A 16,356-nucleotide genomic window follows, 5' to 3' on the forward strand; every position below is an offset into this window, starting at 1 on the left:
AAAATTATTATCATTCCGTATGTGTTTCAAAATGTCTTTTAAATTACTTACAACAAATATGAAAGACTAAGTGCAACGTTGTAACAAATTTCATTTCTGTCCAAGTTAAGACTGATATGACTCATTGAAAACTGTGCGAACGAACATAAACAGTGGCGTAATCGTCCGTTATCGACCGACTCCAGACCAATTTTGAATTTGTAAACTGTCATTGCAACGGACATTGGACATTGTGCTCTGGAGGAAACAATTTGTATCACTCTTGCTATGGATATAATTCGTAATCTGAAATTTTTTGCATACACTTTTAATACGTATTTAATTGCGGCTCGCGAAAAATTTCAAATTTTGAAAAATGGCTCGGACTATCAAGGAGCTTGGCCACCCTGGATATACAGTATAATATTATAAATTATTACACAAATCCTGTGTAAATTGTCATCCCGATATCTTAGATATTTTCATATATAGAATATTGTCTACAGAAGTTTTATTTATTTATTTTTTTAATTCGTTTCGGTGAAATTAATTTTATAAATCTGTGAACAGTTTTGTTCTTCACTCGAAATGCTTTTTAGCTTTTTGAAACCAGAGAAAACCGAATGCAACGTTTTTGCCATCTGAAAAATTAAATTTAACTTAATTTATTTCCAGTAAAACACAAAATTTGTAAATAATTACAAAGCCGCAATTAATTAAGAAAATAATACAACCTTCAGGGGAATTCTCTTGTCAATAATCAAAAATCTACCTATTGTGAGACAGAGAGAGACTTTTCCGAATCTTTTCATGAAGTTCAAAATCTGAAATTATTGTCAACATTAGGAAAATGTTTGTTTAAATGCAATTTAAACTTCATACCTTTAGTTTTTGATTTTCTCCAATGTCACATCCTGCAAATTGTCTGATATCTTGAAATGTATTTTCCATCTACAAGAAAAAGCAACTATAAAGCATCTAAAGCATATGTTAATAGTGCATATAGAGTGTAATTACCGTAAATGCTAAAGAGCACAGCAGACAGCCAAAGATTATGCTAAAGCAAGTGAATAGTATCATCAATAAAAGTATAAAAAATTTAATAAAATAATGATGTTCTAAGAACAAAAACGCATAATATAAAAAACTTGTCCCCCAAAGGATTCCGAAGTAAAGAAATCCAAATACAAAATTATATTTAAAATTTAACTGTTGAACGAAAACCCAAAGTTCTTCATGATGCATCATTAATTCGTTTAGCTTTTCTCGTAAATCATAATCGATCTTTTTTATTAAAAGCAGCTTCCTCGACAATTGCTCAAATTCCTTATGGGAGATCAGCACTAATAATGCCACTAAGAATAAGATGTTACCGATTCCGCCAATAAGAAAACCTGCACTTAAGGATATGAATGCACTACAGAAGACAGTTTCCCCATGAAATTTCTGCTTCATTTCTATGTAAGGGTAGAGAAATACAGTGGCCGCAATTTGATTCAAATCAATGGCTAATATTATAACAAATGAAAAGAGCAGAGTAACATGTTGTAATAAGATGTTATTTTCGTTAATCATTTTTACTCGAAAGCATTTATTCCTTAATGGTTTAATCAGATTGAATTTGTTGCGTTTAATGTAGTCGAATGCAATACAATAAATGATAAATATAACAGTAATTACTATTTTAAATAACATGGAATTTCTTCCGTATACGTCATACCAACCAATGCATATCGCATATTCATTGACTACTGGGATCATTTGCCATATGAGAAGAATTGTATATCCGCGTAAAGTCAGTTCGATAAATCGAATATAGCTATTTTTCAATTTGGTATTTTGAAATTTTTTCCCTTTCTTTGAGCATTTACAATTACAAGTTTCAAATGCGTCCAACCCAAATATAAGAGCCGTTGTCCAACAAGGGCTGATGAAGCAGCTCAGACACACGTCTTGTAAATTCGAATTCATGCTCAGTCTGTATTCGTGTCTAGGTTATAAAGAACGAAATGAAACTGTTCATAGAAATACTGGTTACGTAAACTCATTATCTCTGAAAATTTTATAGTGCTATTAATAATAACGATAATGGTGTATTCCAAATTAATCTTTAATGGGATAGTGAATTAAATAAATTATTTCGCTTTTGGCTAGCAATTTCCTTCATAAAGTTAATGAATAATACATCGAAAACCATTGCAAATATAATTATTTTTAACAACAGAAAATCATATCTTAAGTGGCTTTCATGTACTTTTACATCAGACTAACTAATTAAATTTACATTCTGAAACTGTTCCAAACTTTTGATCAGTATTTCTAAAGAATCTGCAATTTTTATGATATTTTAATGCATCGATTATCCGACCCCCGATTAACCGTCACCTCGGTTAACCGACCTCGTTCTAGTCGGCAAATTGAAATGTCCGCTAGTGATGTGGCGCTACAATATTTGGCTATGTCTTGGCTACTTCAATATTATTTTTGTTAAATTTTTGCGTGTTTTAGCTGGCAACACTGGCTCGACCATGAAAGGGAGTCCAGTATTTAAACGATGCTGAATTTTTTAATTATGAGTGGTTGTTTGTTTTGTAAGCAATAAAATAATTTTTAAGGATGCAATAGCGACGATTATTAATTTAAAAAAATTTGTTAGGTTTAACATCGATGAAAATTCAATGCGAAGTAGGGTAATAGCGATATACTAATATACTAATTACATCGGATATAATAATATACTACACGAATAATGGATTTTTTCAAACTTTTCGGTTATCAAACTTTTCAATTATCCGACCAACCCCAGTCCCCAATTAAGTCGGATAATCCATGCTCTACTGTATTACATACTGCATATTTTGTCCTTAACAAGTTTAAATTCCTTAGAACTAAATGATTTAATAGCCGTGTGAATCCATTATGAGTAGGGAATTCGATCTCGATCCTTATTTCTAATGCCGGGATTTCGGGATTATACTTAGTCAATCCCGGGATCCCGGGATTATTTCGGTATTGAGGGTTAATAAAAAATAAGAAAGTCTTACAGAAATCAACAAATCAAAATTTAGACAAAAATCAACGTATTTTACCGTATACACCTAGCTAATTTAATCACTCTAACTAATCAGACTTAGAGTCAGACTAACCAGACTTAAAATCACTCAGTCTTCATGTTAAATTTATTGTTTTTTAAGCATCACTGAGATCTCTTTAAACTACATAAATTGAAAAAACCTTTATGTAACAAACTATGCAAATAAACGTTGAAAATTAACAAAAATCTCTCTTAACATCGACTAAATAGACTACTTTCGTATAACAACCTAGTAAGTAGGTAAAGTAAGTTTCTTAGCATAAAGTATTTAAAAATAATATTAATCAGTCACATTTTTCTTAAATATAAAGAAAACTAATCTAATAGGAACATTCTAATTTGAATTGCGAAAATATGATCTGAGAAATAACAACGCATCCTGTGTCTCATCACCAAGTCTGCTTCTCAATTTGTTGCACATATATGCAGCTGCTGAGAAAACGCGTTTAGGTTTGATGGAAGTTGGAGGAATCGTTAGTAAATACTTATAAGCCCGTTCTAGTTATAGCTTCGAGGACACGGGGAGGTTGGAAGAAAACAGTCCGGTCGACACAGATCGGGATTGTAGGAGTAAAGGCTACAATCCCGATTGTTTCGATCATTGTAAGCATGCCTTTCTAAAAATAAACACGTTAATTTTGTAAATTCGGTCTCTGTGTGAGTCTCTCAGCATCCAGCAAACCACTACTCCCAAACGTAAAAAGACTTTCTCGCATCATCCTGACAGATCACGGGCAAGGCGGGGGTCGTAACCTTTTCACCTAAGGTCGACCCCCCTAAGCGAGAGGCGTCGGGTCTATATTAACCACACTGGCAAAACAAGATGGCTGACACATTGACAGGTAAAACGCACTGAGTAGTGCTCTCGACTGCGCCAGAAAATCGATTGGCGCCCGCGAAAATTCAAAAATACAAAAATGAAGTATATTACCAAGTAACCCAGTGAGAACTGCTTGTCTATCATTTTAGTTCAAAATACAAGAAGTTTTATTCTAAGCAAGCATCTCAAGCCCGCTAGGTTAATTTCTGATGCTTGCTTGGAATAAAATTTCTTGTATTTTATATTAAAATGATAGACAAGCAATTCTGTTAAAAGCACTGGCACTGAACGTTTCGGTTCATGCAGTCTATTTTGCAACTTTTTTAAAATGATGTCAATCCCGAAAATCTCGGGATTAGGAAAACTTAATCCCGAAAATTTTGGGAATGAAAAGTGGTCTGGATCACGGGATCCCGATTTTCGAGATCCCGGGATCAAATCCTCTAATTATGAGCTATATGCTCATGTTATTGGAAATGATACGAACTTTAATCAAACGAAAAAATTTTTGAAGTGCTAATGTATATATTATGAAATCTTAAAAATATAAACAAATAAATCATGGTGTTTCTTATTACATTTTTCTTTACAAAAAATTTCTTTAAAAAAATTAACTTATTCTACACTGATTGTATATACAATAAGAAATGTTCAAGAAAGTACAACTAACACATGTGTTTGCATAAACAGACATAGTTAAATTTGCATAGTTGCACTCTGAATATGTAAGGATATATAAGTTGTTCCAATCTTATCAAATAGGAAAATTTCTAAACAGGCAGAATGTAAGGAATGTGGTGTTGATCAAGTAGAAAATGTCAAGTCTGAACTTTATGACAAAACTAAAGAAAAATATTATTTTGTAGCAAGAAAATAAATGGAAACGAAGAAGCAATGAAAAAAAAGTAGGAACGTTTCTTGTGTTAGTTCAGTTTTGTACAGAAAAAAACATGAAGAAAAAATAGATTAAAGCAAGAATTGTGTTAAAAATTATGAAATAAATCGTAATCGTTAGTACACTTCTAAAAAACTACGTAGATAATAAAAAAATCAGAAATAAGTTACCGTGATATCTAATTTTAAATAATTACGAAGTAAGAAACATCCAAGATCACGTAGTTCTAATAGAAAATTATTTAGTGAGAAGTAATTTTGGAAAGCTTCCTGACAGAACAAAGAACAGAAATTATTAGAATTTCTTTACATCGAAATATGCCTTGTGTCTAGATTAATGGCACCATTAGGTATCAAAACGTTGTGTCTTATTAACGCAACGTCTTGATGCTTAATGGTGCTGTCCTTTTCACTGCTAGTAGTGAAAGGAAGTTTATACAGTTTGTGTAGTTAAACAGATCTGTGAGTCGCGCGTGTAGCGTAATAGAATTACTCCTCACACGATATTTATCCTGTTCATATACATTTAATTATCAGCTAAATATTAAGCTTCTTTTCTTCACTGTCATTATTCCAAACCTGAATAATAACGAAAATCTCGTATAATGACAATGTTTTCAGATTCAAAGAGAAACCTATACATTCTTAACTGTATTTACTCGTTATGTCATAGTGTAATTATTATTTTTATTTAAAGGGTTGTGTTTCAGTATCCACTTCAGTCTTTACGTAACTTCGATAAGAATTAACAAATGAGATATTTCCCAATGTACTGTGCATCTACTGTACTACGTGATATCTCTTTTCGTTCTTACTCTANTCGTTATGTCATAGTGTAATTATTATTTTTATTTAAAGGGTTGTGTTTCAGTATCCACTTCAGTCTTTACGTAACTTCGATAAGAATTAACAAATGAGATATTTCCCAATGTACTGTGCATCTACTGTACTACGTGATATCTCTTTTCGTTCTTACTCTAATTTTTTATGTTATGTCTTTCTCTTTCTTCATTTTTTTTCGTTTTATTTCTATTTTCGTCATTTATTTTTTTTCGTTTTATTTCTATTTTCGTCATTTGCCATTGTCTGCAGTAGTTTTACATACCAAGTATGTAAAACTACTGCAGACAATGGCAAATAGACTGTGTTTACGTCATATTACATTTAAAGACAACTGTTTTTTTTCCTATAACAGAACTTCAAAAATTCTTTTCTGGTAAGTATACTTATTTTCATTAATTTGAACACAGTAGTCATATTAATCTTTCTTTTATTTGTCGTTTTACTCTGAATCGTATGCATTTTAGTGGGTTATGCATGTTCAACATTTACGCCTACCGTATTTCTTTAAAATATTATGATGAGTTACTTATATTACATTTAATTATTTTTTATATTTTTTAGATGCAGACTTCAAGTTATTCGTAGATTTTCTGAGTTCGATTTATCGCTCGAACCGAAACTAAAAGTGAGTACGGTAACTTTTTATAATATCTCGTACTGTGAACTAATATTATTAATTATATTTCGTTCTTACAGATCTTAAGTTTCATTAAGAGATTTGGAAACGAGCCATTATGTATATCAGTAAAAGGTTATTTTAACGTTACGAAAAATTTCCGGTAAAGGTAGGTCTAATTTATTTTTTAAATTGTTTATCTGCAGATTTCTTTACATATACTATTTTAATTTTTTATACGTAAAATCATTTCTATAGTTGTCCAACGCACTTTATTCTCTATTTTCTGGTCTTCTAAAACGTAGGTCGTCGTCTACGTCGACCTACGTTTTAGAGCAATGTGTTCCATTTTAGAAGAAATGTTTTAGAAGAACGTTTTACAAGAAATGTAGACGACGACCTAAGTTTTAGAAGACCAGAAAATAGAGAATAAAATGCGTTGGACAACTATAGAAATGATTTTACGTATAAAAAATTAAAATAGTATATGTAAAGAAATCTGCAGATAAACAATTTAAAAAATAAAATAAACTTACCTTTACTGGAAATTTTTCGTAACGTTAAAATTGCCTCTTACTAATATACATAACGGCTCGTTTCCAAATATTTTAATGAAACTTAAGATCTGTAAGAACTAAATATAATTAACTAGCTGTTACTCGCGGCTTTGCCCGCGCGGATTTTGCAAGCAAACCCCATTTATATTCAGTATTTCAACAACCATAGTAATTGATATATAACACCTACCGCTGAGAATGATGGAAATCGCCGAGAATGAAACGAACTATTTTCAATTTGATCAATTTTCTGGAACGTTTACAATCGTTCTATAATCGAACCAATACGCAATAACAAATTCGAATTTAAAACGGTTCGAACATTTTGAAAATCGAAATACATAAAAGTATTTATAACAATGTCTGAAATGTTATTAATTGAATACACCTAAGTACTCGATGAAGACTAAAACCTCTCCCTCTCCCGCTTGCGGGAGAATTTCGAAAAACCCCTTCTTAGTGTTCATTTTCATGGCATACCCTACTAAAACGCATACAATACGAATACGAAATAACAAATTCGAATTTAAAACGGTTCGAACATTTTGAAAATCGAAATACATAAAAGTATTTATAACAATGTCTGAAATGTTATTAATTGAATACACCTAAGTACTCGATGAAGACTAAAACCTCTCCCTCTCTCGCTTGCGGGAGAATTTCGAAAAACCCCTTCTTAGTGTTCATTTTCATGGCATACCCTACTAAAACGCAGATAAAAACAAAAAATCGCATCTAAAACAGTACAGTAAAAGCCGTTGTTCTGGTTAAGCCTTAATCCTCTCCTCTCCCATTGCGGAGGAATTTCGAAAAATCCCTTCTTACTGTGCGTTTCCATGACGTACCCTAACTGTCTACCAAATTTCACCTCTTTAGAAAAATATAATTTCTAAAAATAAAAGATTATCTTTAGATAAGATAAACGAGTAAAAATAAAACACTCTTTCTTAACCCGACTTCGAGTGATTTATATCAGCAGACAAATAATTATTTTAAAATTAATACAGATTTTTTTCGCCAAAAAAATGGAATATCAATTGGATCAGTAGTTGGACCTAAATTAGCAGAGATTTGTATAGAATCAATTGATGGTGCTATATCACAAGTTCCAGGTATAGAATTTTATGCTCGTTATGTGAACGATATATTAATTATTTTTTATTCCTGTGTAGTAACACCTCATGAAATTGAAAATTATACAAATAACTTAAAACCTAATATAAAATTTACTAGTGAATTAGAACAGAATCAGGAAATAAACTATTTGGATGTGACTATTAAACGTGAGAAAACGCAACTGATGTTTCGTAAGTATGAAAAATTACGTAATACAGAAAAAACAATTAGTTATAAATCTTATTGCCCTATAGACACGAAGAGAAATGTTTTTACTATGGAATTGAGGAAAATACTAAACAGAACATCACTTCAGGAAGATATAAATAAAGAAATTAAACAATTATTCAGAAAATATTTATTGAATGACTATCCAAAGAGTAAAATTTGTAAGTGGTATAATTTTTTTATAAATTACAGATATAATGTAAAAAATTGTATAAATAATACTTATGTTAAAATGCCTTATATATATAATCTTTATGAACGATATAAACCCATATTTAAAAAGTTTTCTATATGTGTAGTGGCGAAGCAGGAAAACAAAATGTCGATTATATAAATACTAAAAGTCAAAATGAAGTAAGAAATCAGCTTGACGTCGCAGGAGTGGTTTGCAAAGTATCATGTGATTGTTTGCAAGCAAAATCATATGTTGGAGAAACGGGATGAAGGCTCGAGACACGCCTAAAAGAACAAGAAGCAGCGATTCGTCTAAAAAGACAAGTGTCACCTTGGTTTCAACACTAGTAATTATGATTGTAAAATTGATAAAAATTCTGTAAAAATATTATATAAATAGAAAATTGGTTTAAAAGACGAGTAGTAGAGTACTTTTGTATTGTTGAACATGCAAATTTGTTAAATCAGAATGTCGGTCTAAACGTTGATGAATGCTGGAAAAAATTTATTTGTATATAAAGTAATTATTTTATATTTTTTAGATGCAGACTTCAAGTTATTCGTAGATTTTCTGAGTTCGATTTATCGCTCGAACCGAAACTAAAAGTGAGTACGGTAACTTTTTATAATATCTCGTACTGTGAACTAATATTATTAATTATATTTCGTTCTTACAGATCTTAAGTTTCATTAAGAGATTTGGAAACGAGCCATTATGTATATCAGTAAAAGGTTATTTTAACGTTACGAAAAATTTCCGGTAAAGGTAGGTCTAATTTATTTTTTAAATTGTTTATCTGCAGATTTCTTTACATATACTATTTTAATTTTTTATACGTAAAATCATTTCTATAGTTGTCCAACGCACTTTATTCTCTATTTTCTGGTCTTCTAAAACGTAGGTCGTCGTCTACGTCGACCTACGTTTTAGAGCAATGTGTTCCATTTTAGAAGAAATGTTTTAGAAGAACGTTTTACAAGAAATGTAGACGACGACCTAAGTTTTAGAAGACCAGAAAATAGAGAATAAAATGCGTTGGACAACTATAGAAATGATTTTACGTATAAAAAATTAAAATAGTATATGTAAAGAAATCTGCAGATAAACAATTTAAAAAATAAAATAAACTTACCTTTACTGGAAATTTTTCGTAACGTTAAAATTGCCTCTTACTAATATACATAACGGCTCGTTTCCAAATATTTTAATGAAACTTAAGATCTGTAAGAACTAAATATAATTAACTAGCTGTTACTCGCGGCTTTGCCCGCGCGGATTTTGCAAGCAAACCCCATTTATATTCAGTATTTCAACAACCATAGTAATTGATATATAACACCTACCGCTGAGAATGATGGAAATCGCCGAGAATGAAACGAACTATTTTCAATTTGATCAATTTTCTGGAACGTTTACAATCGTTCTATAATCGAACCAATACGCAATAACAAATTCGAATTTAAAACGGTTCGAACATTTTGAAAATCGAAATACATAAAAGTATTTATAACAATGTCTGAAATGTTATTAATTGAATACACCTAAGTACTCGATGAAGACTAAAACCTCTCCCTCTCTCGCTTGCGGGAGAATTTCGAAAAACCCCTTCTTAGTGTTCATTTTCATGGCATACCCTACTAAAACGCAGATAAAAACAAAAAATCGCATCTAAAACAGTACAGTAAAAGCCGTTGTTCTGGTTAAGCCTTAATCCTCTCCTCTCCCATTGCGGAGGAATTTCGAAAAATCCCTTCTTACTGTGCGTTTCCATGACGTACCCTAACTGTCTACCAAATTTCACCTCTTTAGAAAAATATAATTTCTAAAAATAAAAGATTATCTTTAGATAAGATAAACGAGTAAAAATAAAACACTCTTTCTTAACCCGACTTCGAGTGATTTATATCAGCAGACAAATAATTATTTTAAAATTAATACAGATTTTTTTCGCCAAAAAAATGGAATATCAATTGGATCAGTAGTTGGACCTAAATTAGCAGAGATTTGTATAGAATCAATTGATGGTGCTATATCACAAGTTCCAGGTATAGAATTTTATGCTCGTTATGTGAACGATATATTAATTATTTTTTATTCCTGTGTAGTAACACCTCATGAAATTGAAAATTATACAAATAACTTAAAACCTAATATAAAATTTACTAGTGAATTAGAACAGAATCAGGAAATAAACTATTTGGATGTGACTATTAAACGTGAGAAAACGCAACTGATGTTTCGTAAGTATGAAAAATTACGTAATACAGAAAAAACAATTAGTTATAAATCTTATTGCCCTATAGACACGAAGAGAAATGTTTTTACTATGGAATTGAGGAAAATACTAAACAGAACATCACTTCAGGAAGATATAAATAAAGAAATTAAACAATTATTCAGAAAATATTTATTGAATGACTATCCAAAGAGTAAAATTTGTAAGTGGTATAATTTTTTTATAAATTACAGATATAATGTAAAAAATTGTATAAATAATACTTATGTTAAAATGCCTTATATATATAATCTTTATGAACGATATAAACCCATATTTAAAAAGTTTTCTATATGTGTAGTGGCGAAGCAGGAAAACAAAATGTCGATTATATAAATACTAAAAGTCAAAATGAAGTAAGAAATCAGCTTGACGTCGCAGGAGTGGTTTGCAAAGTATCATGTGATTGTTTGCAAGCAAAATCATATGTTGGAGAAACGGGATGAAGGCTCGAGACACGCCTAAAAGAACAAGAAGCAGCGATTCGTCTAAAAAGACAAGTGTCACCTTGGTTTCAACACTAGTAATTATGATTGTAAAATTGATAAAAATTCTGTAAAAATATTATATAAATAGAAAATTGGTTTAAAAGACGAGTAGTAGAGTACTTTTGTATTGTTGAACATGCAAATTTGTTAAATCAGAATGTCGGTCTAAACGTTGATGAATGCTGGAAAAAATTTATTTGTATATAAAGTAATGAGTTGCTTGTTGTTAGATAATCCACCAATGAGGCTGTAATGGCGAAATGCATTTGGAGAACCTTTTGGAAAATTCTTTAAATTAAGAAATTTTAAAATAATAAAAGAAATAACGTTGGCTAAAGTATAGTATCTTTGTTAATTATTTGTCCGCTGATATAAATCACTCGAAATCGGTTTAAGAAAGAGTGTTTTATTTTTTACTCGTTTATCTTATCTAAAGATAATCTTTTATTTTTAGAAATTTCACTGATCCCATTGTTTTATATTTTTATTGTTCACCTCTTTAGGTTAAGCGGTCTGCTCTAGGCGATGATGAATCAGTGAGTTAGTGAGTCATTCAGTCAGTCAGTCAGGACAAGCAATTTTATATATTTAGATAATAATACTTCATAGTACGACATATTATAAAAAGTTACCGTACTCACTTTTAGTTTCGGTTCGAGCGATAAATCGAACTCAGAAAATCTACGAATAACTTGAAGTCTGCATCTAAAAAATATAAAAAACAATTAAATGTAATATAAGTAACTCATCATAATATTTTAAAAAAATTCGGTAGGCGTAAATGTTGAACATGCATAACCCACTAAAATGCATACGATTGAGAGTAAAACGACAAATAAAATAAGGATTAATATGACTACTGTGTTATTTTCAAATTCATGAAAATAAGTATATTTACCAGAAAAAAATTCCCGAAGGACTGTTATAGGAAAAAAAACAGTTGTCTTTAAATGTAATATGACGTAAACACAGTCTATTTGTCATTGTACATACTTGGTAAATATAAATGACGAAAATAGAAATAAAACGAAAAATGAATGAAGAAAGAGAAAGAGATAACATAAAAAATTAGAGTAAGAACGAAAAGAGATATCATGTAGTACAGTAGAAGTACAGTACATTCAACAATATCTCATTTGTTAATTTTTATCGAAGTTACGTAAAGACTGAAGTGGATACTGAAACACAACCCTCTAAATAAAAATAATAATTACACTATGACATAACGAGTAAATACAGTTAAGAATGTATAGGTTTGTCTTTGAAGTTGAAAACATTTCATTATACGAGATTTTCGTTATTATTCAGGTTTGGAATAATGATAGTAAAGAAAATAAGCTTAATTTTTAACTGATAATTAAATGTATATGAACAGGATAAATATCGTGTGACGAGTAATTGTATTACGCTACACGTGCGACTCACAGATCTGTTTAACTACACAAACTGGGATCATTTGCCATATGAGAAGAATTGTATATCCGCGTAAAGTCAGTTCGATAAATCGAATATAGCTATTTTTCAATTTGGTATTTTGAAATTTTTTCCCTTTCTTTGAGCATTTACAATTACAAGTTTCAAATGCGTCCAACCCAAATATAAGAGNTTTAACTGATAATTAAATGTATATGAACAGGATAAATATGGTGTCATGAGTAATTGTATTACGCTACACGTGCGACTCACAGATCTGTTTAACTACACAAGCTATATAATCTTCCTTTCACTGCTGTGATCGCTGATAATAATCAGCGATCACAGTAGTGAAAGAGACAGCATCATTAGGCATCAAGACGTTGCGTTAATAAGACACAACGTTTTGATACCTAATGGTGCCATTAATCTAGGGACAGCGCATATTTGGATATAACGAAATTCTAATAATTTCTGTTCTTTCTTCTGTCAGGAAGCTTTCCAAAATTTCTTTTCACTACACCTTTTTCTATTAGAACTACTCGATCTTGGATGTTTCTTACTTCGTAATTATTTAAAATTAGATATCACGGTAACTTATTTCTAATTTTTTTATTATCTTCGTAGTTTTTTACAACTGTACTAACGATTACGATTTATTTCATAATTTTTAAAACAAGTCTGGCTTCAATGTAATTTTTGTTCATTTTTTTCTGTATAAAACTGAACTAACACAACAAACGTCCCTATTTTTTTAATCACTTCGTTTTGATTTATTTTCTTGCTACAAATTAATATTTAGTTTTGTCATGAAGTTGAGACTTGACATTGTCTACTTCACTAACACTACATTCCTTGCATTCTGCCAGTTTAGAAATTTTCCTATTTGATAAGATTGGAACAACTTATATATCCTTACATATTCAGAGTGCAACTGTGCAAATTTAACTGTCTTTTATACAAACACATGTGTTATTTGTACTTTCTTGAACATTTCTTATTGTATTTACAATCAGTGTACAATAAGTTAATTTTTTAAAAGAAAGTTTTTATAAAGAAAGTGTAATAAGAAACATGATGATTTATTTGTTTAACACTACATAATATATACAATATCATTTCTAAAATTTTATCGTTTGATTGAACTTCATATCATTTCCAATAAGATGAGCATATAGCTCATAATGGATTGACTCGGCGATTAAATCATCTATTTCTAAGGAATTTAAAATTGTTAAGGACAAAAGTATGTAATATACCGATCAATGCATTAAAATATCATTAAAATTGCAGATTCTTTAGAAATACTTATCAAAAGTTTGGAATAGTTTTCAGAATGTAAATTTAATTATTTACCCTGATGTAAAAGTACATAAAAGCCACTTAAAATTGGATTTTCTGTTGTTATAAATAATTATATTTGCAATGGATTTTTGATGTATTATCCATTAACTTTATAAAGGAATTGCTAGCCAAAGAGAATTAATTTATTTAATTCACTATCCCATTAAATTTTAATTTGGAATACATTATTATTGTTGTTATTAATGGCAGTATAAAATTTTCCGAGACGATGAGTTTACGTAACCAGTATTTCCATAAACAGTTTCATTTTGTCCTGAATAACGTAGACACGAATACAGACTGAGCATGAGTTCGAATTTACAAGAGGTATGTTTGAGCTGTTTTATCAGCCCTTGTTGGACAACTGCTCTTATATTTGGGTTGGATGCATTTGAAACTTGTAATTGTAAATGCTCAAAGAAAGGGAGAAAATTTCAAAATACCAAATTAAAGAATATCTATATTCGATTTATCGAACTGACTTTACGCGGATATACAATTCTTCTCATATGGCAAGTAATCCCAGTAATCAATGAATATGCGATATGTATCGGTTGGCATGAGGTATACGAAAAAAACTTCATGTTATTTAACATAGTGTTTTCTGTTTTATTTATCATTTATGATATTGTATTCCAATTTATCAAAGGCAACAAATTCAATTTGAAAAAGCCATTAAGGAATAAATATTTTCGAATAAAAATGATTAACGAAAATAACATCTCATTACAATATGTTACTCTGCTCTTTTCCCTTGGTATAATATTAGCCATTGATTTACATCAAATTTCGGCCACTGTAGTTGCCTACCCTTACATAGAAATGAAGCAAAAATTTCATGGGGAAGCTCTCTTTTGTACTTCATTCATATCCTTAACTGCCGGTTTTCTTATTGGCGGAATNAGAGTGTTTACGAATCAATCTAAAATATTTAAGTATAATTACTAAAATGTGGTTATACACGTACAGATATAGAAACAGAATATAACAGTGACTTAAGATGTTACGAAAACACACAAAAAGTATGGTGTAATTTTTTGGCAGTATAATATAGTAACAACTCTTGCTGAAACAGATAGTTCAGATCCCTATAATGTTATTTATCAAGTGGATAAAAGCAGTGAAGTCTGGTCGAGAGTTCGCACCTTACCAACAAGCTGGCCACATGGAATTANTACATAAAAAATTCGAATTATTTCGTACTTTTTCGACGTTTCAACGTGCAGAGTCTAAAAATGAATAAATTTTGACCGATTCGCCATACTTTCCCTCTGTTATATATAACAGATCCGGCGAAGTAAAAATTAAACTATCAATCGGGAACAGTGCAGTATTTACATATATAACTGTTTTCAATATCACAATAAACTTTTCAAAACTTTTGAAATAATTTCTTGTTTTAAAAAATTGAGTACATAAAAAGCGAAAACGGAATAATGTTATAAGATTAATTAAAAATTGTTTTAAGAAGAAAAATAAAACTGCCGAAAAAATACGTAAGATTTTCAATGCTCAATACTTATTTTCCTGCTAATAACAATATTAAAGAAGTTGGCAAGAAGTTTTTTAATATTNTTTAAAAAATTGAGTACATAAAAAGCGAAAACGGAATAATGTTATAAGATTAATTAAAAATTGTTTTAAGAAGAAAAATAAAACTGCCGAAAAAATACGTAAGATTTTCAATACTCAATACTTATTTTCCTGCTAATAACAATATTAAAGAAGTTGGCAAGAAGTTTTTTAATATTGTTTTTCATATGTCATCTACCTCCACACCTTTATATAAATTAAAATAAAACTTTGACAATTGTAATATTTCAACATGTTTGTTAAAGCAATTACGTGTTTTGCAGTTTCTATGGCATATGCCTAGATGAAAAATTTTTCAATTTCTAGAGGACGTACTGAGTTTCAGAAGACCCGAAAATATAGAATGAATAGCGTTTCTTATCTAAAATAAGAGTTTAAAGAAATAAAATAAAGGTTGTTTACCAAATTGTAAATAAAACATTTTTAATAGTACCTTGACTGGAAACTTTTTCGTAACATTGAAGTAGCCACTGGCACATATACATAATGGGACTTTTCCAAATCTTTTCGTGAAGATTAAGATCTGTAAGAAAAAATGTATTTCAGTATATCGTTCTACTACCGTGTTTCCCCGAAAATAAGACATCCGCAGAAAATAAGACCTAGCACAGATTTTGCTGAATTGCGAAATATAAGACCTCCCCCTGAAAGTAAGACATAGCGAAGTTTTTTTTTAGTCGTAACGGTCATCGCCAGATGATTGAAAGTGGCCGTTGGCTTTTTTAAATTACAGCCACTGATTGGTCAGCACACAATTACGCCACACGGCATGATTTGCATAAGACTTTGGCTTGGGAATCACAGATTTGCATAACGTTACGGCTGGTGATGGCTAATTGGTCGGCCGGGAATCACGCCACATGACATTTGCATAGTGCTACGGTTCAGTAAGCACTAATTGGTCATCGAGTCCGATGTTGA

General features: G+C 30.4%; 1 protein-coding gene across 1 annotated transcript; it reads right to left on the reverse strand.

Annotated features, from left to right (window-relative positions):
- Window positions 1–482: 482 nt before the first annotated feature.
- On the reverse strand, window positions 483–15,915 carry LOC111613764. Its single transcript, XM_023355110.1, has 5 exons — window positions 15,869–15,915; window positions 11,727–11,790; window positions 862–930; window positions 714–803; window positions 483–620 (listed from the first exon to the last, which is right to left on the reverse strand). Exons 1-5 carry the CDS (start codon window positions 15,892–15,894, stop codon window positions 507–509), a joined length of 363 nt encoding a protein of 120 aa, XP_023210878.1. The 5' UTR covers window positions 15,895–15,915; the 3' UTR covers window positions 483–506.
- Between the last annotated feature and the right edge of the window lie 441 nt (window positions 15,916–16,356).

This window comes from Centruroides sculpturatus, unplaced genomic scaffold, assembly GCF_000671375.1.
Source record: "Centruroides sculpturatus isolate CEXI.00-Female unplaced genomic scaffold, Cexi_2.0 scaffold1556, whole genome shotgun sequence".
Taxonomy (NCBI): domain Eukaryota; kingdom Metazoa; phylum Arthropoda; class Arachnida; order Scorpiones; family Buthidae; genus Centruroides; species Centruroides sculpturatus.

Coding starts and splice junctions, on each gene's coding strand:
- LOC111613764 (XM_023355110.1), bottom strand. CDS start 15,894: ATGTTACGAAAAAGTTTCCAGTCAAG. Junction 931..11,726: donor CGCTCGAACCGAAACTAAAA/GTGAGTACGGTA, acceptor TTTTTCTTGTAG/ATGGAAAATACATTTCAAGA. Junction 621..713: donor ACAAGAGAATTCCCCTGAAG/GTTGTATTATTT, acceptor TTAATTTTTCAG/ATGGCAAAAACGTTGCATTC.